Source organism: Centroberyx affinis, unplaced genomic scaffold (assembly GCF_046629955.1).
Source record: "Centroberyx affinis isolate AG114_WGS23_722 - 3 ecotype Tasmania unplaced genomic scaffold, CSIRO-AGI_Caff_v1 ptg002973l_1, whole genome shotgun sequence".
NCBI classification, from domain to species: Eukaryota; Metazoa; Chordata; class Actinopteri; order Beryciformes; family Berycidae; genus Centroberyx; species Centroberyx affinis.
Genome location: NW_027281081.1, coordinates 1 through 26,658, shown reverse-complemented (window position 1 = coordinate 26,658; position 26,658 = coordinate 1). Strand labels below are relative to the sequence as shown.

Sequence of the window (26,658 nt, the reverse complement as noted above, 5' to 3'; positions counted from 1 at the left end):
ATGACTCAAGAATACAAAAATAATCTTTTTTGTGAGTCGCTACAGTAAACAAGCAAAAACCATAAAACACATCAGGAAATCCAAGAGCATACAAAGTTCTCACAGAGGCCTTTACTGACCCCCAACTTTTTTCTTACCAAAGGGCCCCAGCATGCAGGACAAATCAGTCCACAGTTAAATACCCACTGAAAAACATGAGGTCTGGCTGAAGAGACCACTGGGTAACTACAGATGCAGGAACTGCAATCACATATTGTTCAAAGACCTTCATCGCCTCACTTGTCCTTGTAGATATTTTTACACTGGACGTACAAAATTAAGACACAGAAATGAACGCAAGTGATGCAATCAGAGCCAACAATACACACTATCCTATAGCTAGCACCCACATACACACACATACATACAGAGACACACACACACATACACAGCATCAATTACTCAGGTCTTTCTATCCTCATGGACAGCAGATGGTTATTGTGTCTGGAGACTGTGTGTGTGTGTGTGTGTGTGTGTGTGTGTGTGTGTGTGTGTGTGTGTGTGTAAAAGTGAGTGTGTGTCTATCTGTATGTATGTGTGTGTATGTGGGTGCTAGATAAGTACATTTTTAAAAATTATTGACTGAACACCATAATAATTAATCCAAGCCACCACACAAAATAATCCATGGAAGTCGTTTTGATTTTGGTTCCACCTGGTACCTGATTTACAATTTACCATTTCCCATTTGGCAGATGCTTTTATCCAAAGTGGCGTACACATGAGATTTTAATACAACACAAGCAAGGATCTAGTCAGGAGAGAACAACGAGAGTAAGTGCCATAAAGCAGTTCTAGTCCGACAGGACGTAGGTGCCAAGAGGCAGTGCATAGTGGCAGTGCATAGAGGCAGATAAATATTTTTTTTATTGGCACACATGTGACACATAAAAGCAAGGGTCAGCTATAACCGGATAATAATTTTGGATGTTGTAGTGAAGCTATGTTTTAACACTTCTGTATCATTCTGCCCACTGCATTGAGCCTTTTCGAAGGTCAGGGAAATCGAATTGCAATGTTTCAGATCAAAGGGTTGCCTGTCAGTGGGATCTCTGGATTTGCGCCATTTTCTCTCAGCTGCTCTGAGCCCCGCCCGTTGCTCTCTGATGACACCGGTGAGTCATGGACTAGGGGGGGGGGTGTTACGAGCAGGTTTGGATGAGAGTGGGCAGAGATTGTTTAGAGAGGCGGCTAGCAAGGAGCAGAGTGTGTCTGTAGCCTCATTGACGTGGAGTGAGGAGAACTCATTATGAGGGGGCATGGTAGCCGAGACCTCATTGGAGAGCTGTGCCGGTGTGAGGGACCGGAGGTTTTTGCGGCAGAACGTGGGGAAGCTCCGGTAAGGAAACCGTGAATTGAATGAAGAAGTGGTCTGACAGACAGTAAGGGGGTGACAGTCAAATTTGCTGTGGAGTTTCGATCACAATCAGATCGAGTGTATTGCCCGCTTTGTGTGTGGGAGTGGTGGAGACCTGTTTGAGGTCAAATGAGGACAGAAGTGAAAGGAAGTCAGCCGCTTGGGGTTTGTCAAGATGGATATTCATGTCCCATGTCTCAGTGGAGTGCCATCTTCAGGAATGGCTGAGTTCAACTACAAAGTTCCCCAATAGCCCTGGTGGGTGATAATATGACAACCACAAATAGCTTAAAACAGGAGTGGTAACCATGATTGCATGGTATTCAAAGGAGGAGTTATTGCTTAGGGGAGAAAGCTTAGTCAATTTCCAGTCTTTGGAAATGAGGGCACACGTACCACCTCCACGCCCAGCGGAACAAGGAATGTGGGTGAGCCAGCTGAAAGTACAGCCGGTGTGGCTGTGTTTTCTGGACGGAGACAGGTTTCGGTCAGGGCTAGTACCTGAATGTTGAATAGATTTGCAAGTGCTTGGATAAATTCTGTTTTGTTTACAGCAGACTGACAATTCCATAGGCCAAAATATTTTTTTTCGGTTACCCTGGATGACAGGGATATATTGGTAGCACATACCTTGCATAGTCTTGAACCCACAGACATTCCTGACAAGGGATATACATTCTTGTCTCGGCAGTGACATAAATGATTGATTGAAAAGAGCATTCCCTTGTACTGGAACACTGTATCGCTTCTGTTTTTCACAAGTAACATCATATCTCAATTATGCAAATCATCCACATGCTTCCTCATGTAGCCTTTTGTGAAAAGGCAAGGCAAGAGGAAACTGGACTGAAAGGGGAAAAGCCCTTAATTTCCCCCTTCAGGGGTGTTCTTCCTATATTCCACCCTCCACTCATCCACGCATGCATTACACTAATGATTCTCCAAATCCTCACACAGATTTTTGACTTTATTTTCAGTTAAATAAATTAAATTTAACTTTGAGTTTGTGTGTGGACTCATTTGTCATTTGTTACAAGCCTGAGCCAAGTTTGTAACATTATCAAAAGGCAGAGGGAGGAAACTGGGCTGACAGAGAAAAGCCCTAAATTTCCCCCTTCGAGTGCATCGTTCCTATTCTTTATAGTACTGGTTCTCAAACTGTCTGATGGGACACCTCTGCGGGTCACAAGGTGGTTGTAGGGTGTTGTATGATTTATGAAATTTGAAAAAAGATATTTCTAATATGCCAATTGAGTGACAGCACTTTATTGAAGCCCGTTTCTGCCACCTGTTAAAAAAAATCTGGTGCATTTTTTTTTTTCATCAAGTGAGATTTTTTTTTCTCAATAGTATGTATGACTTTGTATCTCATAATTATGAGATGCTAAGTCATAATTATGAGATGCTAAGTCATAATTATGAGATACTATCTCATAATAAATCATAATAAATCTCATATTTCTGACCTACACCAGCCACTTTATTAGGTACACCTATGTAGTAGCAGCTAGTCATCTATTGCTGTAGCCCATTTATCATAAGTCTGTCCATTCTCCTCTGACCTCTGACCTCTTTCATTAACAAGGTGTTTTTGGAACTGCTGCTCACTGGATGTTTTTGTTTATTACACCATTCTCTGTAAACTCTAGAGACTGTAGTTCATGAAATCCCAGGGGGGCAGCTGTTTCTGAGATGCTGAACTACCACTTCTGGCACTAACAATCGTATCAATCAATCAAACACGCTTAGATTACACATCTTGCCCATTCTAATGTTTGGTCAAACAACTTCACCATGTCTGCATGCTTTGTATATTGAGTTGCAGCCACATGATTCATTGTTTGGATGAGCAGGCTATTTGTGTTAACAAGCAGGTGCTCCTAATAAAGTGGCCTTGAGTGTCATATTTATAAGATACTATCTCATAATAATGACTTAGCACCTCATAATTATGACTTAGTATCTCATAAATATGACTTAGTATCTCATAATTATGAGATAGTATCTCATAATAATGACTTAGCATCTCATAATTTTGAGATAGTATCTCATAAATATGACTTAGAATCTCATGACTTAGACTAAGTCATACTATTGATTGAAAAAATGCGCCAGAATTTTTTTTTAACAGATGCCAGAAACGGGCTTCCATAGCACTTTAACCAGAATAATAAACGTTCCCAATAGTCCAGGCAAAAAGTTTCTTGCTATATATATCAATATATAATATATATATATATAATTTCCTCTGTCTTATTGTCATACTGGCTGTTGGGACCACTGACTTATAATAAAGGGTCAGGACACCCCCAGCCAGTTTGGACTTCTAAAAAAAAGGCCCCCATCCTCTTGTTCTAAAGTCAGAAATCTTGGCCTTCATTACAGCTACTGAGACTTTGAACAAGGAAGAAGTCTTAAAAATAAGATAATCACATTACAGATTAGATTTCCCAAAAGCAAATAGCTTAGAACAGGAGTGGTAACCATGATTGCATGGTATTCAAAGGAGGAGTTATTGCTTAGGGGAGAAAGCTTAGTGAATTTCCAGTCTTTGGAAATGAGGGCACATGTACCACCTCCACGCCCAGCGGAACAAGGTGTGTGGGAGAAAGTAGAGTCAGCTGGAAGTGCAGACGGTGTGGCTGTGTTTTCTGGTCAGATCCAGGTTTCGGTCAGGGCTAGTACCTGAATACTGGATAGATTTGCAAGTGCTTGGATAAATTCTGTTTTATTTACAGCAGACTGACAATTCCATAGGCCAAAAGAAATTTTTTCGGTTACCCTGGATGACAGGGATATATTGGCAGCACATGGTGAGTGAGAAGGCAGGAAAAGAGAGTAAATAGTAGATAAGAATAACCTATCAGTGTCCTTGCTCAGTAGACTCGAAGGTCTTTACACAATTAGGTCTTCACACAAGAAGGGCTGACATACAAGGCAGCTAAAGTGTTTAAATACCAGGAAATGCCACAGCTGTGTCCAGTCACAGCTCGTTACCACGGCTGAACCCGCACCTTTCAGATTTCCACAACAAAGCAACAGGTAGAGGGTGCGACCTGCGTCAGCTGACCCACCTATCTAAACTCAGAGAGTGATTTGATATCAGCATTGATTCAAGTGCAGGGGCACGTTCAATCTGAAAACGGTGTGCACCGCTTTGCTACGGTTTCCGGGTTGAACGTCTTGTTTCCTCGAAACGGTGTGCCACGGGCTTGGAGGTACGTTGTCTCTCGTTTGGTGGGTGTGTCAGAGGTGTTACCCAATCAGCAGTGACATGTATATAAACCCCGCCGTATTAAAAAGGCAGTGCGCACAGACATATTTGACATATAAGATATATTGTAGATATATAGATATATATTGTATTGTAGGCTATGTGCATTGTGGAGTGACACTTTCATAAACTTTTCTACTCCACTCTACTCCTCTAAATATATAATGGTAAATATTACGATATCATATCACAACAACAGTGATCAGCAATAATGATAGGCCTAATACTCATAATAAAATAATTAGCTCATATAGATTGTAACACAGTCTCGAAGGTAAGATGTGGATTATCCTTCACCTGAAATGTTTGCCTTGTCATCCTGAAATGCAAATGAGGCAAATGTTGGATCACTATGAGGAAGCACAGTTTCCCCTTCACTCGATTGGGATGTTCTCTGCTATTCTGGACGGCAAGGGCAGTGACTGTCACATCGAGTGTATTTTGTAGTATTAAACACGCATTTAAACCGATTTCATCAGGCCCCGAAAATTCTTCGAAAAGAACACAAAGAATGGCCTTCTCAATTTACAATTACAATTTCACATTTGGCAGACGCTTTTATCCAAAGCGACTTACACATGAGATTTGCATACAACACAAGCAAGTTTCTAGATAGGAGAGAACAACGAGAGTAAGTGTTATAGAGCTAAGTTCTGGTCCAACAGGACAAAGGTGCTACGAGACAGTGCAACAAGCTAAGTTCTGGTCCAACAGGACATAGGTGCTACGAGGGAGTGCTACAAGGCAGTGCTATGAGGTAATGCATAGAGTGCATCAATTTTTTTTTTTTTTTTTTTTTTTTTTTTATGAAAGGAGGTATTCGCTAAAGAGCTGGGTCTTTAGCCTTTTCTTAAGGATAGAGAGGGATTCTGCGGATCGAATGGAGTTTGGCAACTCGTTCCACCACCGGGGAACCACAGAAGAGAAGAGTCTGGCTAGAGACTTAGGGCCTTGCTGAGGTGGCAGCACCAGGCGCCGCTCCATGGCAGAACGTAGTGAGCGGGAGGGAGCATAGACCTGAATGAGGGGGTTCAGGTAGGTCGGAGCCGTTTTGGTTATTGTTTTGTAGGCGAGCATCAAGGACTTGAACTTGATGCGGGCAGCAACTGGGAGCCAGTGGAGGGATATGAATAGCGGAGTGACATGTGCTCTTTTGGGCTGGTTGAAGACCAGACGCGCCGCCGCGTTCTGGATCATCTGCAGAGGTTTGAAAGAACAGGCCGGGAGCCCTGCCAGTAAGGAGTTGCAGTAGTCAAGGCGTGATATTACAAGAGCCTGTACCAGGAGTTGTGCTGCATGCTCAGACAGGTAGGGTCTGATCTTCCTGATATTGTATAGAGCAAATCGGCATGACCGAGCAACAGAAGTCACATGCTCCTTGAAGGTTAGCTGGTCATCAATCATGACACCCAAGTTTCTGGCAGACTTTGTGGGTATGAGCTCAGTTGATTCGAGCTGGATGCTGATTTGTTGTTGTATAGAGGGACTGGCTGGGATGACAAGGAGCTCAGTCTTTGACAAGTTAAGCTGAAGGTGGCGTTCCTTCATCCAAGCCGAGATGTCGGCGAGGCATGCCGATATCCGCGCCGAGACTGTGGGGTCTTCTGGCGGGAATGACAGCAGGAGCAGGACAGCAGGACCTTCTCAGCTGCCATAGTTGCAACGCTTGCGTAACACAACAGGGTGTTCAACGCACCACCGTTTCCTTAAATAAACGTTTTGCTACGTTTTCTCGGGGCTGAACGCAGGGCTGGTTGCAGCACTACATCTGCTCTAATTGTGATAATTAATATATACCTAACATTTACCTTGCAGTTGTTTGTGACAGGTGTGGGAGCTGCTTTGGCCTAAATTGTGCTTAGTTTTTTTTATTTCACATTTTATTTACAACATAGGATCTGTCTTGACACAGGTTACATCTTAATGCAGATACAATTGCTCACGTAAGCAAGAATCAGATTTTACCAAACTACTAGGTAGATTTTTTTTTTCAGTACTTATTGAGTATGTTGACTTATTGAGTATGTTATTTGGTGGATGCTTTTATCCAAAGCGCCTTACAGTACCTTGAGTGGGTAAATTTTGGGAATGGAACCTCTAACACAGGCAACTCCTAACCCTGATATGTTGGTGCCAAACTGTACACATTGAAATCTATACATATAGCACCTTATCAGCCCTACAATAATAAAATTATATATCATCAATATCTGATGTTAAATGCAGTTAGTGTTATTTTATGATGAAGTGTTGTAATTTACCTTCCAACGATGGCTCCCTCCACTGTATTGAAACATACAGTAAGACTGACCACTAGAGGGCGAGACTGTCTTCAAAACTTTTTGGGGTATAGTGCTATGACTTTTCCAAGCCTTAATGAAGAAATAGATTACAAAGCTTTTCAGTGATCCAGTTACATTTTAATCATTGCAGCATCTCCCCCCTTTCATTCAATTGTTTTATTATTGTTGTTGGTGTATGTTTATTAATTTCTATATTTATTTATGTAGCTATTTATTGTTGCATTTATTATTTATTAGTTGGTTATTATCACAGAAATTGGAAGTTTAATAGCAATGTGTGTGTGAGAGTTGAACAAGGTACATTATGCTAAACTGTTGACACACATAAATGAGTGTGAACTTTAAGATAAGAGCTCTTTATTTCATTCACAGAGCACAACACATTATTCTTGCTTCTTTTTGATTCATGGCGCACAACAATGAATTGGCACACATCAAGACTGAACCGCTGATTACTTTTTCCACGTCTCAGAGGTCCAAATTGTTTGCCCATTCTTGTCAAGAACCAGCAAACCTTGGTTAGTCAGAGTCAGGCGCATCCTGTTATTCTTACTGTTGGTGTGGGTGCCAGTGGCCCAAACTGGCGTATCTCCTCTGCTGTACATAACCAGGTTGTTATCCTGCTGCAGAAGGATTCGGCTCAGGAGAGACAGTATTTGAGGCCCAGATGGGAGACCACTTGTAGACGACAAAGTTGCCGTCGTCCTGTGGTTGGTGAACAAGGAGTTTGTTAATAGACAGTGAATCTACTGCAGGTTCTCAAAGGTGAACCTGCAGGTGTTTGAGGAGTAATACTCCTCAAACAACAAAAACACAGTAGAAGAAAACAAAAACATTTGTGCTAGAAAAAAAAAGAACAGAAAAAATAGGCTAAATATCGCCTTCTTTGTGGGTCAGGCCACAAGTTTACAGTGTTGCTAGAAGTGTGTTATTACTGTAAATTGCAAACTGAGTGTAAAGCAGTGAGTTGTGTTTACAGTTTTGCAAAAAGTGTGTTATAAAATTACAAACTGAGTGTAAAGCAGAGAACGTGCGTTCAGTTTGGCACACTTGGTAAATGCATTGGCTACAAGTGTTAATGATTTCAGAGATAGTGCTTCAAGAATCACTGTTAGTGTTTAAGCATTCAGAACAAAATTCAGTAATTCAAACTTGAACTTGAAGAATAAACATTCAACTGCTTGACACTACATGTGAATTTTCTAAGTCAATTGCAAAATTCAACAGAAGAAATTTATCAAACTGCAAAAATAACAAGCAACAATTATATTATTATAATTATTCAATTATAACACTGGAAACTCCTACTACTAGTCAAATCCTACTTTGTCATTATTTTCAGTGGAAACTAGAGACTATCCCTGTGTTTGTATGTGTGTGTTTGAGATTGAGTGTGTGTCTATCTTTTGATATGTATACATTTTTTAAAATTGATGACTGAACACTATAATAATTACTCAAAGCCACAACACAAAAGAATCCATGGAAGTCGTTTTGAGTTTGGTTCCACCTGGTGCCTGATTTGGTATCAGCAGTGATTCAAGTGCAGGTCGCAGCACTACATCTGCTCTAATTGTGATAATTATTAATGAATATATGCTTAACATTTACCTTGCAGTTGTTTGTGACAGGTGTGGGAGCTGCTTTGGCCTTTCTTTATTTCACATTGTATTTGGCATTGTTTTCTCTTGTTAGTACTGCTGAATGAGCATAAAGGAAAGACTTTAGCAAATCTAAAGATTTCCACCTTTGCACATCGCTCGTTTATAGGGTCTGTCTTGACACACGGGTGTCATGCATCTACAGCCATCATTAAAATCTCAATGCAAGTAAACTAGAATCTGATTTTACCAAACTACTTCCGCAGGTAGATCAGGAAAATTAATGACCAGGACTCATTGAGTGTGTTATATGTTTTTTTGTGGATGCTTTTATCCAAAGCGCCTTACAGTACCTTGAGTGGGTAAATCTTGGGAACTCCTACCCTTCACTAACAGTTGTAAACATGATTTTGTTGTGTTCTGATACCTGGTGTGGAGGATGTCATGAGGCCTTATGGCAATCAGATAAAAGAAAACATTTATGACAGCTAAAGGAGTTAAATGGGTCAGATTTGACCCTAACACAACAGGAGAGTTACGTATTCTCAGAAACCACAGGTGCCGTATTTGCTGTTGTGTGAAAAAATAAATTGATGATGTAATACCAAGAAGCATCTCTCTTTGGCTTGCAGACACAAACGCTCTCTGCTTCAGCATGTTGGCTTGGGCAGTGCTGCAGCGCCCCCTGTCTGTCAGCTTCTGTACTGCTGCTCAAACTACAATTTGCTTCCAAAATAATGTTAAGCGATGAAGTAATACTCAACATTTGGAAAAGTGACATTTACAAAATGACTGACAACGCAAAATCTAAACAAATGATAGTTTTTAAATGACAGTATGAACTCCATTATACGCCTCCAAATTGTAAAGTACTCATACAAATAATTGGTGTCCTGCAGAAACCTAAGAACCAGTTTTCTTTTCTCTTTATACTTACTTACAGCTTACATTGTCCAGCATGTGTAGAAAATAATGTCATGATCCTGGGACTAAACAAGTGAAAATATCTGTTTGCTTAGTTGCATCTCCAGTTGGATGTCTTTAAACTCAGTCGTAAGCAAGGTTCTTATCGTAAAGTAATACCAACACGAAAACTAGGTGTTTAAAAACAGTCATTAACTGAAATAAATAATTTAAAAAAACTAGACTTTGTGAAAAAAACTAAAACTGAACTAATATTATCTTGCCTACTCGTAAAACTAACTAAAATAAAGATATAGATGAAATGTTTTTCATTTTCATCTTTTTGTTTGTGTACAGGGTGAAAAAAATAATTTGCTGAATTGTTGGTGATCTAGGAATTGAAGCTTATTCTACGGTTGGAGTCATTTTAACCTGCGGTGGAAAAGAGCATCAGCTGAATGCCTAAAATTTAAAATGCATCATAGGTCAAAAATGGGTTTCCAAAGGAAAACAGACTTGCTAAATTCCTGAAAAGTAGACTTTGAAGATGCAGTGAAAACCACTCCTGGCAGCCATCGACAATCCATCGTATTCATACAGTCGATGAATCAGAGTATACATTCAAATGAGGGTATGGATGACGTTAGTTAAACTAGGAAGAAGACCGGATTCTGCTGACCGAGTCCTCTCTCGGGGATCACCACCTTGACGTGGTGGAGAGGCTTATTGTTTATCCAGAGAACCTGAGAGCGATGCCGTCTGGAGCTTTGCCCCTGGTAGGGCCACCCATGGCGGTAAGGTCGAGGGGGAGGGCACCGACGGTCCGACCAAGTCCTCAATGGAAGATGGTGGCTGGTCAGAGTCTCAGGAGGTAGTGCTGTGAGGAGCACCAGAGTGGTCGCGAAGGCGGATGAAGGCCGCAGCACAGGGGGAGGCCCCCCAACTGTCTTGGTTTTCCATGCCATTGGACCCTGGCCTTCTCTCTGTCGAGGACCGTGTGGTGGCTGCCTGTCTCCCCGCGTTAAAAGACCCCACGCACAGGCGTTCTCCCGAAGGACCCTCCAACTACAAGGAGAGTTTCTCAAAGAGCATTCGTCAAATTTCCATAATACTGGCAGTAAAAATATTTTGGATACTGTAGCTTTGCATTAACAGGCCTTTGGTTAAATGATACCATGAGATTGGAAAATGTGATTTCCATTGCACTGAACCTTTAAAGATAAACGAGGGTTCCGCAAGCCACTGACAATATGACAATTAAATCCAAACTCGAAGGAAAAGCCAGTGACACAGGACTAGAGGCAGTAGTCATGTCCATTTACTGTCATTGCATACACTTTGATACAAAGGGGGCAACGAAAACAACACAAAACTGAGGATGAACAGCAAAAAACAAACAAAAAAACCCCCAGCAAAAATCTCTTTCCTTCACCCGAGTTACTTATTATACAGACAAAAAAAAAAAAAAATGCTTTTCAAATCAAATACGCAGTTGTATGTTTTTATACATCAGACACGATTATAAGCTTAGTACACCCAGTTCCATTGTTACTTAGGTTGGCACATTGAGACACAAACAGCAACAAATAATAAAAAAATAAAATAATGAAATGTCAATAATGATAAATCTATACGAGGTCCTGCTTCTGGTTCATCTCCATCTGATGAAGTTACAATCAATTAATTCTCACAATCGTCTAATAAAAGGAAACTAAACTAACATTAGAAACGTTCCAAGCCCCAAATCAACTCCCAGGTCACGGGTTAGCGTGGCTCAGACTCCATTTTGTTCCCTTAATTAATGAAAGGTTTTCGAGCACAGACAGCCGCTTAATGGAGCGGGCTTGTGTTTGGAAGGCCGTCGATTCAAATCCGCAGACCGGTGTTGAACATCTGAGTGGGGAAAGTAACTCAGAAAGTAACTAAGACTGCGGTTGTACTGGGCAGTCTCCTGTTTGAATTTGTGTTAACAATGATACGCAGGGTGTTGCTGAAAAAGTCAACGTTCCACAGATAAATAAAAGTTAATAACACCCCGATGTTCTGTTCGTCTTGCCCTCATAAAACAGTTAACAGGAAGATGAATCTGAGCAGCATCGAGCAAGGAACTGAGACACTGACAACATCCTATTCTTGCCTTAGCCTTGATTTACATGTGAATAAAACCTTGGTAGTTTTATAGTTATAATCATACAAAGATGCAGATCTGACCTGTGTTTCCATGGCTACCATGCAATGAACAGATTGGATCTGTGTCACAGTGGGTAGAAAAACAAAAGATTTTTTTAATTCATGTGTAAATCTGGTCTAGAATCCACACCATACCTTGATTATAGAGCCACAAGAGCATTATTTAAACCACAGCTTCCCCCCCTTTTTGATTACACTGAACGTTTACACACATGACAATAATGCATCCGTCACGTTAATGTCATGTTTATCATATGACAGAGGCAGGAAAACACAAATCGAGCTGCTCTTCTGAGCTGAAGTGTGGCAAGTACAGGAAGACGCCTGCATGGGTTTCATAGTGGCTTTTGTGAAGTCCAAAAGCTGTTGGTGATAGTTATTCCAATTACAGATGACACTCAGACATTATTACAGCCATTTGAGTTTGATGGACCCCTGGACCCTATTTTCATATCAGGGGACCATGTATTGTAAAATCGGATTTAAATGATGAAATGAAGCGTCCACACACATTATACCACAGCTGTTTCCCCAGTGTACCGTCGGCAGACATTTTATTTCTTAATTTGATTTTAGTTTTTCCTTTTTAAAATTTTCCTTAAAGTCCGACCTAAGCCCGTTTTTCAACATCAGATCTAGCAGTTGGTTTGGGGCTTTAGGGAAATCGTTCAGCTAAACGTCGCTGGGACACCAACAGCTAACTCCCTCTCAGTTTCCACCTGACCGACAGAGAGCCTAATCACTTTTTCAGCAACTAAAAACATACAAGCGTGCAGACAGACACACCGACAGACATTCCCAACAGATCCTATGTCAAAGATGAATTGAAATAAAAACAAAAATAATGACAAAAATCTACACGTTTTTAAAAAATACAATAAAAATTAAAACTACAAGTGTTGAACTTTCTCAGGTCTAGCTAATCATCAGTGTACATAACAGTACTATGGCATCGAGAGAGGGGAGTAGGTAGCTTGTTATATTAACTATAGGGCAGTTACAGGTACCAATTTACAGAGGCCTTATTCCAGTGTATTACCCAATGGAAAAATATTGTAAAGACACAATAAGAACTTGAAAATCCCCCTATCACAGAATGTACTTTGTGGGGTGTAACAGCAGAATGCAAGTACAAAATTTACATTTTCATTCAGGAGTCACACAGCAAGTACCTCTGTGTACCTACAATACTTCACCACAGGTTAAAACACTGCAATAAAACCGAGTGAACTGTTACCCAGCTGTATTTCTCCCACACAGGTTGGTTGACCTCCACTTTAGGAAGATCTTACCCAGAAACAACCCCCGGCTCCTCCTGTCTGATGCACATCAGCGCCTTGTATTTAAACAGCTGCAACACTGTCGGCTTCTGGGCATTTTTTTTTAAGCCTGCTGTGACGTCATTATTAATTCCTGAGACTTTATTTGTGGCCACCAAATATCACTAACTTATTATTTTTATTATTATTATTATTGCTATAGAAGCTAGAAATGACCACCAGTCACCAGACACATGCTGGGAGATTGTGTGTACTCTACCAGCTCCCTTTCTAAAAATTATAGTAGCTGGTAAAATAGCAAACATGGCTGGTGAATGTTGGGATGCACCAGTCACTGTACAGCCTATAGTGTTAGGAGACATTGGGGAACTATTTTAAATACAGGACTCTGCTACACACCAACCATCCTCATCAGGAGCTAAGGGTTGTTTACTGGACAAGACCAAGACCTCCTCAACTCCAGCTATCATTCATCTTGGGATTCCTCCTCCTTCCTCCTCCTCCTCCTCCTCCTATTCCCTGTTTGTGTATGTGGCCGCTGGCGTGCGGCTTCAGCCGGAGCCGCTCTCCACGGCTCTGCGTGGCGCCCCCTGCAGGCGTGGCGAGGCTGTCACACTGCGGCGCAGCATCGGTTCTGGAAGAGCTGATCGATGACCGAGGAGTCGGCCAGCGTGGAGACGTCGCCCAGGTCCCGTTCGTTACGGGCGATCTTACGGAGCACCCGCCGCATGATCTTACCTGGAGAGAGGGTGAGTGATGGAGGCAGGGAGGAGAGAGAGAGAAAAGGGAGGAAGGGAGACAGTGAAAGAGTGAGAATATAGAAATGAGGTTGTTACATTTTTTAATTAACAATTTAGCAGTTTAGCTGACTCTCTAAAGCAATTAACGTTCAAGGGCTGGTAAACTAACAGAATTCACCTAGATTTTTTTTTTTTTTTTTTTACAGGCCTAGATAATAACTATCCACTAGAAAACAGTAGTAGAAAAACACGGCCTTCCAAAAACTGACAGGAAACAAAAAGAAAAGGTTACAGAGAGTGAAAGTTTATTAACTTGTAGAAGCAAAACAACAAGACCTTTGCTCCTCATGCTGCCTGAGGAAGAGCGCTAAGCTCGAAACACGTTGCTTATCCTGCATGTAGTGTAGAAGCCAATCACGATTCTATTTTACTCTTTAACTGACTATTTTGCACCTACAAAGCAATTAATATTCATATTTTCACCTTCTACATTGAAGTGGTTTCCAACCTTTTCTTTTTGCCAGATAATACACATTTGTCACAGAATGTAACTGACCATTTCCAATGCCATTTTGTGTACAGAATCAGTTGGAAAACTGTCTGTTTGATACAGAGCCTTTTTGATACGGAGCCTTTTTGTTGCTTTGATTTGATTTGATTGGCCGATGGTCACAGAGAGTAGAGTGGCCAGCAGGGACAAAGTTTGAGAACAGGGAAAGACCGAAAAATGTATATAACCAAGGGATTCAAATGATTTCGTCTGCCCAGTATGGTGGGTGATTCTTACTGATTTATCCAACGACAAATTTTACTGGCATTTGGTGCTGAGCAGGAGGGAATTTCAAACCCTGAGTGCAGAGCAACTTACACAGAGTGCAACAGTACAATGAGCTTCAATGTCTAGATCACCAACATTACAAGCGAAGTGAAATACAAGTGAAATACATCAGTCAGTGAAATACATCAATCGGTTATTATTAACTTTACCAGATCTAGTCTTGGGGAGTCCCGGTGCGTTCTGGATGTAGTCTGGTGTAGCGATGGCGCCGATCTTCTCCCTCACTGTTAACGGCACACACACACACACACACACACCATGTCAGACACCCATTTCCAGACAATGTCATTTAAAAACAAAAGGAAATCAAGGCCTCGGTATGAATGTTGTGCAGAAATTATACAGTGCCTGATGAGAAACACATCCCAGACACAAACAGGTTCATATTGGGCTTTTATTAAATATCAGATATCAGCCAGTCAGTGTTGTCCAACCAAATCAAATTTCACTTTCAATAATGCTGTTTTTGTAAATTAATTCTTCACTTAAAGTTCAGAAGACTATATTCATCTTTATTCATAAAGGTAGTAATGTATCTCAGAGTTCCCCTGCTGTTGAAGAGGTGTGGTGGGTCACTCTGCCTCAAAGAGCTGCTAACCCTAAAACAATTTTGTCAGTTTCAATGGAGAGTTTTAGTGTCCCATGATGGTCTGAATGCTGTTTCAGAGGCTTTTCCACCCAGACAAGAAGAAAATATTGAGGGGAAACACCGAATACAGAAATATCGGTCGAACCTAACTCTCTACCCACCTTGTTTTTTGAGTTCGGCCTCCAGTGTGCGGTTGTACGTCACTCCGTCGGAGAGCGTTACGAAGCAGTACAGGCTTTCTCCTTTGACTGGGTGAGGTCTGCCCACCACTGCAGCCTCCGCCACCGCCTCGTGCTCTACCAGAGCCGACTCCACCTCCGCTGTACTCAACAAGTGACCTGGAAGAAAGAGAGAAAGAGAGAGAGAGAGAGACAGAGAGAGAGAAGGAAAAAATGGAGGATTATCCAAAAACCCCAAGTCGGTACTCGTGTCCTTGTGGAGATCGATCGACCCAAGTTGTTCTGGAGAGAGCAGAGAAGCATCTTTACAGTTTGAGATGGGCTGTGTTCATTTTCCCAGCTGATTTCACCATCTGTTCTGTAGACTGTAACGCTGTTTGGATGTGATGCGTTGTTATCGCGATGAATCTTGGGATTTTCCCCATTTGTTTTTAAAATCAGCGAAGTCTTCATCCAAGGCATCGTTGGCTGGCAAGTAAACTTCCAGGATTTTTACTGTTCTCTGTCCTCGGCCTTGGTTTGTTTTGGAATCGTACTTCAGACATTCGATATGACACGACTGAATGTTAATTAGTTATATGTAGGTAGGCTAATTCTCTGTAAAGTCCTTTGACGTTTCTTTTTAAATTTTATTTCGTTTATTTATATAGACCTTCATCACAAACATGTCTCAGACGCATCGCGGAGGACACAAGGATGCAGACTGAGACAGACCCAGACAGAAAGTGACAGACACACACACACACACACACACACACACACACACACACAGTTGATGCAAGACCATGCCTCTCTCTCTCTCATACACACACATACACACTCTCCTTCCTCAACATGTACACAAGCACATGTGCAATGCAGATACAAAGGTCATCAAGCAAGTGAGCCTCCGAGTCCCCTAGGCAGCTTTTTTCTTTTTTTTTTTTTGTAATTAACAGCCCTAAACACCGCTCATGGCTCTTGTTGCTAAGTGACAACTGAAAAGTGAAGCGCAGTGCCCTTTTACTAAAAACTTAAATATTTGTAACTTCTACAGCTTGGCACTCTAAAAGCCAAAAAAACTGCTTGGTCCTCAGCGCTGTCAGGATCACAGTATCACTTTTACACTGAAAATAACGAGAAAGACAGTAATGTGAAGAGAGGTTTCTCGCGGACATGCAACCTTACACACACACACACACACACACACACACACACACACACACACACACACACACACACACACACACACACACACACACACACACACACACACACACACACACACACACACACACACACACACACACACACACACACACACACACACACACGCTACCTCACACTCAAGACACATGAACATGTAGTAAAGCATTATCCTAATTTAGCATGTGTGCACATTGGCCAATAAGAAGTCTTACCCGAGACGTTCAGCATGTCGTCTATCCTCCCTGTGATCCAATAGTAGCCGTCCTTGTCTCTACGGCAACCTACAGGATGAACAAGTCATAATGCTGAAAAATACTTTCAAAAAAGTAAAGAAATATACAAAACCAAAATTAGGCAAAATATACCCCATGCCTGCCAAACAAGCCTTTTCTTGGCTAAGAAAAAGGAGTTTTATAAAAGCTCATGTCTGCATACGCATTCTTCCTATTGAAGTTAAGGAAAAGCTTTATATATATTCTTATATATGAAAATGAGAAGGGATGGACGGAAAGGTGTTTTTATTCTACAAACAATGGAAAGGGCAAAAAGTAATTAGCATTTTTTTTTTTTTTGCATTTATTATTTATTCAATAGTCTGCAGTAGAGTGTGCGCTTCACATCGTAGACCAGCTGGACAAGAAACACTCTCCCCTGCTGAAAATACAGACTATGTGTCAGATCTAACTGAGCATGCAATATGACAAGTAGGTTTTATCCCTATGGTACACATGTCTTAGTTTATGGTATTTTACTTATTTCATTTTAAGGTATTTTATTGCTTCTATCTTATGTCTTAACTTGTGAGCTATGTTTTTTTAAGTGTTTTTTACATCTTGCGGTTAATTTTATTCATTCTTGGTCGCTCTCTGTCTGTTTTAAGCGAGCTTGCCAAAGTAAATCCCAATCAACGTTCATCAATCAATGTTGAGATGGCAATAAAGTATTGAGTACCAGCAGACTGCAGCTCAATGGTGTGAATATGTGTGGAACTGTGTGAGTATAAAGCAGAGCATTGCCGGAAAAAAAACATGCATGCAAAGTCAACCTTTTCAGAATAGATAAAGTAAAAACAGTAAAAAAGTTTAAAAAAAATCATGCTTTAATGCACTGAATACAAATCTCGATCAAGGCAATGCGTGTGCAGTGATTTCTTGTTATCCGAACAGACTCTGACAACTCCCTCCTTCCCCCTCTCCTCTCTTACCGTCTCCTGTGACGTAGTATCCGGGGAATTTCTTGAAGTAGGTGGTTTCAAACCTCTGGTGGTTCCCATACACCGTCCTCATCACGCCGGGCCACGGCTGTTTGAACACCTGCCAGAGACAGACGCCGAGAAGGATCAATGGACAAGGAGATGAGTAACTTCTCTTTCCACTGGTAAAATGGAAGAAGACCCACTGCTACAATAAAAAAACTGCAATACACTCCTGACAAGCAAAGAGTTGTAGTACTATCATATGAGTATAGAGCTGCAACAATTAATTGTTAACTATTTTGATAATAGATTAATCGGTTTGAAGTAATTTTTAAAGAAAAATAAGTCAAAATTCTCTGATTCCAGCTTCTTAAATGTGAATATTTTCTGGTTTCTTTACTCCTCTATGACAGTAAACTGAATATCTTTGGGTTGTGGACAAAACAAGACATTTGAGGACGTCATCTTGGGCTTTGGGAAACACTGATCGACAATTTTATAGACCAAACAACTAATCGATTAATCAGGAAAATAATCGACAGATTAATCCACAATGAAAATAATCGTTAGTTGCAGCCCGAAATGAGTATCTTATCGTAATCTGTGTTGTGTCACAAGGGTCTTAGAAATACCCAGCTGTAGTGATTTTGCAATTTTATGTACAAGACTTGAAAATAATACTCATGATGTATGTATATATCTTCGAATACAATATTATGGTGTTGAAAATCTCCCTAATACATAATGTACTTACAACAGCGTAACAACACAGTTTTGATGAAGTCATTTGAATGGTCTGTTACACTGTTGTAAATACATTATGTATTAGGGAGGTTTACATCAAATACCTACACAGTAATATTGCGTACTTACTTGTCCCACTGTAAAGTAAAGTGTTACCAAGTAGTTTACCAGTGATTTTTTTGGTGCTGATAATGTTACAAGTCCATGGACCAAACTGGCTAGCAAACCAAGTTAATTCCAAGCCCTGCATATGTAAATGAGGTGAAGTAAAGCTGATTGGTTCCTCACCAGATATCCTTCACTCGGCCCCTCCAGCTCCTCTCCTGACTCATTCAAGATGGCCGGCACCACTCCAAAGAACGGGAACGTCTGGGGGACGGAAAAAGGACAAGTGGCAAACGGTTGATTCATTTTTTCATGAAAGCATTCAAAATATATTTTATTGAGAAGTGTTATTTGTGAAAATGTGCAAAAGGTCCTATATTGATCCAGGCATGATTCTGTCAAGCTCAGTGGGTCCCAGAGTGGATTCAGGGATTCCCCAGCAAAATGAGGAACAGTTTTAATGTAATTAGTGTTAACTTCCCTGAACTTAAAACAATGAGAGAATGTATTCAACAGTGTTTTGACCCAATTTCATATAGGTTGCCTCCAATGAGAATGACTATTTGGTTTTTCCTCCCACCAAACAGTTTAGACATTTATGTAAATCTATAAAGTATAAAGTTCTGTTTAATAACAAATATCAAATAACAAGATAACAATAAGATACATTTGTTGGCATTTCTGCTTTATTGGATAGTCCCAGCAGAGAGAGACAGGAAAGACAGGGCAGAGAGAGGGGATGATGTGCAGCAAAAGGGTACGGGCCGGATTCAAACCCACGCCGCTGCAATTAGAACTTAGTCTTAATGGTACACGCTCTACCGGTTGAGACACCGGGGCGTCGTATTAGGGAGTCTTTGACACGAAAGAAAAACTGGCAAGCTCAATTCTAGCTCAATGAGTGGAGCATCAACACTGTCAGTCAAAATCCTCTGCTAAATGCTGTTTTTTTATTTCTAGATGAGCATACTCACAGCAGATCCAGGTTTCATGGGTGTGGCGGCAGGCAGAGGAGTCAACACATGTCCACCCTGAAGACAAGATAACAGGCAGTAGGAAAAAAAGTAGGTTAGTAGTGCAGAGGGTGAAAAGCACCAAGCAGTCTCAGTCTGCTAAAATGTATCTAGGGTTAGGCCTGGTATGTAGTAAACACAAGGTACGCGGACACTAAGCTCACCACATACACAAGCTCTCCGCATGCATAATACACACATCAACCTGCTTTGCTGAGCCTGTCTGAGGCTATAAACCGCTTATCCACAAGGGGGCGACAAAGCCAGTGGCCCTGTTGCCTGATCAAGGCATTTCAAAATAATGACTATAGAGCAGAGGTGGGGACTGGAGTCACATGACTTGGACTTGAGTCAGATTCGAGTCAGTTTTAATTGCTTGATACTTGACTTGATTCATGAATTGAATACTTGAGACTTGACTCTGACTTGTACTTTGATCTTGTGTTTGTGTAAATGACTTAGATTGAAAGTGATGAGATTTGTTCCAGCAGACGACTGAATTTAAATTGTTTTCTGAATTTGTATGGAATGATTAAATTTATTAAAGTTGAAACGGATTATAGAAATCAAACTCATGATGCTCATACCAAGCTTTTATCCTATTAAAACCATATTGCATTGAAAAGTCCTAGATATTTAGTTTTCTTCAAGATATTAAATTGATACTGGACTCTTGATTTGTTCTGACTTGGCTGTTCTACATTTAGACTTGAGACTTGACATTAATGACATGGACTTGGTGGAATTTGTAATCTACATTTAGACTTGGAAATTGACTTGAGACTTGTGCCTCAAAACCTGAGACTGACTTGGGACTCGCGCAAAATTGACTCGGTCACTCTTCTGCTATAGAGGAATGTCTACTTTTATACATTCTCAACCACCATCATGATTGATGGTATGTGCACCCTTTTTATTTAATAAGTCAAGAATGCAAGATGGGGAATATTATTCTATCATTTTGCCAATGAGGAACTTACATGAAGAGAGGCATATCTATATATAAATTATATATATAGATACATATATGTACAATATATATATATAGTTAATGTTCACATAAAACATCAGAATGGAGAAAAAATGTGATCTCAGTGACTTTGACCGTGGCATGGCTGTTGGTGCCAGACGGGCTGGTTTGAGTATTTCTGAAACTGCTGATCTCCTGGGATTTTCACGCACAACAGTCTCTAGAGTTCACACAGAATGGTGCGGAAAACAAAAAACATTCAGTGAGCAGCAGTTCTGCGGACGGAAACGCCTTGTTGATGAGAGAGGTCAGAGGTCAGAGGAGAATGGCCAGACTGGTTTGAGCTGACAGAAAGGCTTCAGTAACTCAGATAACCTCTTTACAACTGTGGAGAGCAGAAAAGCATCCCAGAATGCAACACGTTGGATCCTGAGGCGGATGGCACTTTGGTAGCCGGTTGACATTGAGCTGAAAGCTGATACCTACCCAGTATTAGTACGGTGTTCCTAATAAAGTGCTCGGTGAGTGTATATACACTCACCGGGCACTTTATCAGTTTTTTGTTTTTCGCACCATTCTGTGTAAACTCTAGAGACTGTTGTGTGTGAAAATCCCAGGAGATCAGCAGTTTCAGAAATACTCAAAGTCACTGAGATCATATTTTTTCCCCATTCTGATGTTTGATGTGAACATGAACTGAAGCTGCTGACCTGTATCTGCATGATATTATGCATTGCACTGCTGCCACATGATTGGCTGAACGGATAATTGCATGAATAAGCAGGTGTACAGGTGTTCCTAGTAAAGTGCTCGGTGAGTGTATATTCACACAGTGTGTATATTCAGATGTCAGCATAAAAATTGGTGGATAGTAAACAAAACTAACAGTTTCTGTCTGCCAGAACGTGTCGACAATGGGACATCTCTTCTCTCCCACCACGGTGTAGTACCACTGCCAGGCCTCGGGGTTGATGGGCTCTCCCACTGTCCCCAACACCTTCAGAGACTTTCGCTTATACCTAGGGAGAGAGAGAGAGAGAGAGAGAGGGAGAGGGAGAGAGGGAGAGAGGGGAGTAGAAAGTATAAAGCTTTCATGTTGAGCCCAGAAAAATAGGTGTAGCCTTGGTGCCAGCTCATGTAGATCTGTATGAGGGGGCAGCATTGGATTTTGGGTTAGATGTATTATATTCACACTGAAAAAGCACAACAGGAGTTATTTACAGCTGGTGTTGATGTTAGATTAAATAGAGGGTGTGTGTGCACGTGAGTCTCCATGAAGGTCAACACCAACTGTGACAGCACTGTGGACTCAGTGTGTGTGTGTGTGTGTGTGTGTACGTGTGCATGTGTAATGTATTAAATTGTGAATGAGGAGTGAGAGGTCTGACCTGCTTGTTTCTGGGTCGAAACTGTAATAAAATAGACTGGTATATCTCTATGGGATTAACAGAATAAATAAAGGATTTGTGTGTAATTAAAATAAGCTCCGGCCAGAGATAAACATGAAAAAGACTCTGAGATAATATGGTCAGGAAAACCCAATACAGCTGGAACTACTGGGGGAGAAAAACAGAACAAAACAAAACAAAGAGAAACACCCACAAAAACAGTAATCATTAACATTTCATTAACATTAACAAACTAAAATCCAGGGGGGAAAAAACTGTCCATAGTCAGAAACCGTTGAAACAGGGAATGAGAATGAGCTAGAAGTAAAAGGAGCAGTAGAAAGAGAGGAACAGTAACTGGGAGAAAGAGAAAACTAGTGAGGAGAGACAAGAGAAAAAGCAATGTGAGAGAGGAAAAGTAGGGAGATAAAGAGAAGGCAGCAAGGAAAAAAGGTCAAGAGAGAGACAAAGCTGCGTTTCCATCCAGATATTTGTATGTGAATTATGATGTATTGAATTAGAAAGGAAATGGAATATTTACATAACATTTCCTCCATATCCCAAAAACGTTTTTACACTTGCTTGACCCGGAAAAAGCTTCTTGTTGCTAAAGAAATGTTGCGATAAAAAAACGATGGAGACATTATTTGGAGATGGCTTGGTTGTCTGTAAAATATCTGTCCGACACGATGTCATACACACTGTCGTTCCCAGGTTTAAGTCTCTGTTGTGGTTGTAGGGCCATTAGTTGGTACATTAGAATATCGGCAAGTGCATTTCTTTGTTTTCATCTTCAGGCCAACATTAGCTGACACCAAAAAAACAATAAGAACTTGTCAATTACTAATCAATTCTAAGGGAAACAATCTTTCCATTTTTGTGTTTTTCCGACATTCAGGACGCATATTTATTTGCTTCAATCCATGTGATGGAAACACAACTAGAAACAAAGCACAGAGAGAGAAAAAGAAAGAGAGGCAGAGAGAGAGAGGCAGAGAGAGAGGCAGAGAGAGAGAGAGAGAGAGAGAGAGAGAGAGAGAGAGAGAGAGAGAGAGAGAGAGAGAGAGAGAGAGAGAGAGAGAGAGAGAGAGAGAAGATGGACAGGTAGTGTAGACAGAGAGAGAGAGACTCACTTCTGCACCGGGTCGCTGCCGTACTTCATCAGCAGTCTGATGGCGGTGGGAGCCGTGTAGAACTTGGACACATGATATTTATCTACAATCTCCCACATACGGCTCACATCCGGGTAGGTGGGCAGGCCCTCAAACTGAAACACACACACACACACACACACACACACTCAATATCAGCAAAATCAGTAGAAGTGGGTAGGTGGTGGCACAACAAACATGAGATTTCAAACTCAACATGACGTTAGTGAAGAACAAAAACAGGTAGAGTGAAACTTTTGACTGACTGTAAGATGTAATCTAAAGATAGATCAGTCATAGGATTGGAAGAAATCAACAGACTGCTATAGGGCATTGGGTTCATGGTTGAACCTGTATAGTTTTTTAGCTAGTTCACACTATATTAAAAAAAAAAAATCAGAATTCAGTCATACTGAAACTATGTGGGGTGTGGAGATTTCTGCCTGGGAATAAGGCTGGGCAATATATCGATATTATATGGATATCGTGATATGAGACTAGATATCGTCTTAGATTTTGGATATCGTAATATTGTGATATGGCATAAGTGTTGTCTTTTCCTGGTTTTAAAGGCTGCATTACAGTAAAGTGATGTCATTTTCTGAACTTACCAGACTCTTCTAGCTGTTCTATTATTTGCCTTTACCCACTTAGTCATTATATCCACATCACTGATGATTATTTATCAAAAATCTCATTGTGTAAATATTTTGTGAAAGCACCAATAGTCATCCCTACAATATTGTCGCAATATCGATATCGAGGTATTTGGTCAAAAATATTGTGATATTTGACTTTGTAGAAAATACCAAGATACATATTGTGTATCGCCATTCAGCCTAAAAATACCGAGATATGATTTTTGGTCCATATCGCCCAGCCCCACCTGGGAAGAGAGTAAAGTATGCATGTATTTTATAGCCATATGTACCGTTCCACTGCCTCTGTACACATTTTTATTTATGCAACTGTTAGCTTGAATAACTATTTTCCTTTTTGCATGAGATGCGATTCCCTTCCCCTTCTCGTTTCATTTTTCATATTAAAACTATTCCAACAAATTGCATGTCAGTCGAGCTGGTTTCAAAACACAATGGATGCATGGAAACACAATTGCAAGTAGCTGAAATATTCAACTTTTAACGGAGACTCTTCTGCTTTTATGTTGCTTTTAATGTTGCTGTCAGTGTCTGCTGTCGTCTTTTACAAAAAATGTATGGGTCTGGCATCTGCTATCTACAGTCTAACCAGAACAATAAGTTTATTGCCACTCCTAGTTGTAAAACTTTCCTTTCTATTTTAGGTTGAGGATTAGAAGTTTAAGTCACTGCGGTCTCATTAACATTAAACACGGACTGGTCTCTCAGCTGTTCCCATGCTCACTAAATTTACTACTTTATTGATTTGACCTAAAACCTATGCCAATGGATTTACCAACAAATCATGATCTTAGTGCATGTCTAGGAAATAGAGTCTTTATAATCTCCGGTGACTCAACAGCATGAGCCTGGGACAGCTGATGTCGCAGCAGTAAAAGTGAGACATTAACACTGTAAAAAGTGGGAGGTTTATGAGCTGTGGACGGCTCATAGGGCAGCAGTTGATCTCCTGTTCCGGTAGTGTGAGGTGGCGTCATATACAAGCACACTCCTCTCACCAGCTCAGGTTCACCACCTCCATGCAGAGGGGGAAGCAGTAGCTGAGTAACTTTCAAAAAGGAAAGAAAAAAAAGCGGAGCACCTATTTAAATTTCTTTGTCTGTCATTGCATTTGGCAGGTAAATAATACTCACTTCAAAAAGGTCAAATATCTGAAACAGGACTGGCCCAGTGATGGAGCACACCAGTGTTTCCAATTCCACTGAATAAGCAGGTTTGGCCAGCCCAACCAGAGGTACAAAGTTTCTAAGTATTAGTTTCAATGGAGAGTTTTAGTGTCAAATGGTCTAAATGTCAGAGGCCTTTCCACGGTCTCTGTAAAAACATCATTAGTGTTGGCTTTTTAATGTTGGAAGGCTTTTACCAAATTAAGAAAACGTCTAAATTACTATTGGTTTCAATGGAGAGTTTTAGTGTCACATGACCTAAATGCTGTTTCACAGGCCTTTCTATCCTGCCAAGAAAGGTAACTGGAGAAACACTGCAGCTTGTAACCTTAAACGGGGTTCTACAATACAAGCAACTGTACCAACAAGTCACCGTAAGTCTATTCTTTTCCTATAGAGCTGAGCAACATGGGAAATTCAGACGGTCAACAAGCCTGTCGGCCGAGAAAAGTTGATCCCGGCTGAACTTCTTGGTCAATCACATTTCCACGCTTTCTTGTTTCCCTATCGATGTTATTTCATTTTATGAACAATAGTTCCAACTGGCAAGTGAAAACCGGACAAAAAGTTGATTACAGCCATTCAAAGCTTGGGTTGTGCTGATTAACAATCGTCTTGCACCTGTTGTCAATAATGACCAAAACTATAAGTAACCCACGGATGACATCAGTTCCATGTTTGATGCTTTGAAGAAGGTCTATGACCGAAACGTTGCAATTACAGCCATTCAAAGCTTCCCATTTCTCTACAACTTTTACTTGAAAAAGTACAGGAATAAATAAAAAAACTGCTTGGAGAACGGTTGAATCACATCTGTAGTAGGCTCTGAAGTAATTTTATAGATGTTTTTCATTTTATTTTTGATTAATGCTACCTAATTAGTGGTCGTCAGCAAGCTACGTTAATTAGATGTCTCATAAAAAAAAAAAAATACCAGACTGGCACAAGCTCACACTGTGCACAAGCAGTAAGACAGAGAACAAATCCCACAATCCCTCTGTCTCCACTCACCAGGACGCTGGTGGCCCCGTTGGCCAGCGGGCCGTAGGTGATGTAGGAGTGGCCGGTGATCCAGCCAATGTCTGCTGTGCACCAATACACATCGTCAGGCTGGTAGTCAAACACCAGCTTGAAGGTGGTGGCAGCGTACAGCATGTAACCACTGACTGTATGAAGAACTCCCTGATGAAGAGACGAAAGTGGAAGGTTAGGGAGAGAGGGAGAGGGAGAGGGAGAGGGAGAGGGAGAGAGAGAGAGAGAGAGAGAGAGAGAGAGAGAGAGAGAGAGAGAGAGAGAGAGAGAGAGAGAGAGAGAGAGAGAGAGAGAGAGAGAGAGACAGAGAGAGAGACAGAGAGAGAGAGAGAGAGAGAGAGAGAGAGACACAGAGAGAGAGAGAGAGAGTGAGTGTTTATGTGTGGCTGCATATACAGATCATTACAGCACTGATGGTAGATCCTGTGTGTGTGTGTGTGTGTGTGTGTGTGTGTGCGTGCGTGTGTGCGTGTGTGTGTGTGAATTCTCTACCTTTGGTTTGCCAGTTGAGCCACTGGTATACAGGATGAAGAGAGGGTCTTCAGAGTCACACCACTCTGGTTCACACTCGTCTGACACTCCGCACACCAGACTGAACCAACACAGGTCCACCTCTGGGTTCCATGGGACCTGGAGAAAAGACAGACACACACACACACACACACACACACACACACACACACACACACAGACAGACACAGACAAAGACACGGACATACAAATGAACAGACACACAAACACACAGGCATGAAGA

At 41.0% G+C, this 26,658-nt stretch overlaps 1 protein-coding gene across 1 annotated transcript; it reads right to left on the bottom strand.

Annotated features, from left to right (window-relative positions):
* Positions 1-10,773: 10,773 nt before the first annotated feature.
* LOC139658806 (acetyl-coenzyme A synthetase, cytoplasmic-like) lies at positions 10,774-26,487 on the bottom strand. The gene is made up of 11 exons (XM_071536975.1): positions 26,397-26,487; positions 25,884-26,054; positions 23,030-23,163; positions 21,395-21,527; positions 19,500-19,556; positions 18,709-18,789; positions 17,686-17,794; positions 16,694-16,762; positions 15,276-15,452; positions 14,675-14,749; positions 10,774-13,685 (listed from the first exon to the last, which is right to left on the bottom strand). Exons 2-11 carry the CDS (start codon positions 26,025-26,027, stop codon positions 13,558-13,560), a joined length of 1,107 nt encoding a protein of 368 aa, XP_071393076.1. The 5' UTR covers positions 26,028-26,054; positions 26,397-26,487; the 3' UTR covers positions 10,774-13,557.
* Between the last annotated feature and the right edge of the window lie 171 nt (positions 26,488-26,658).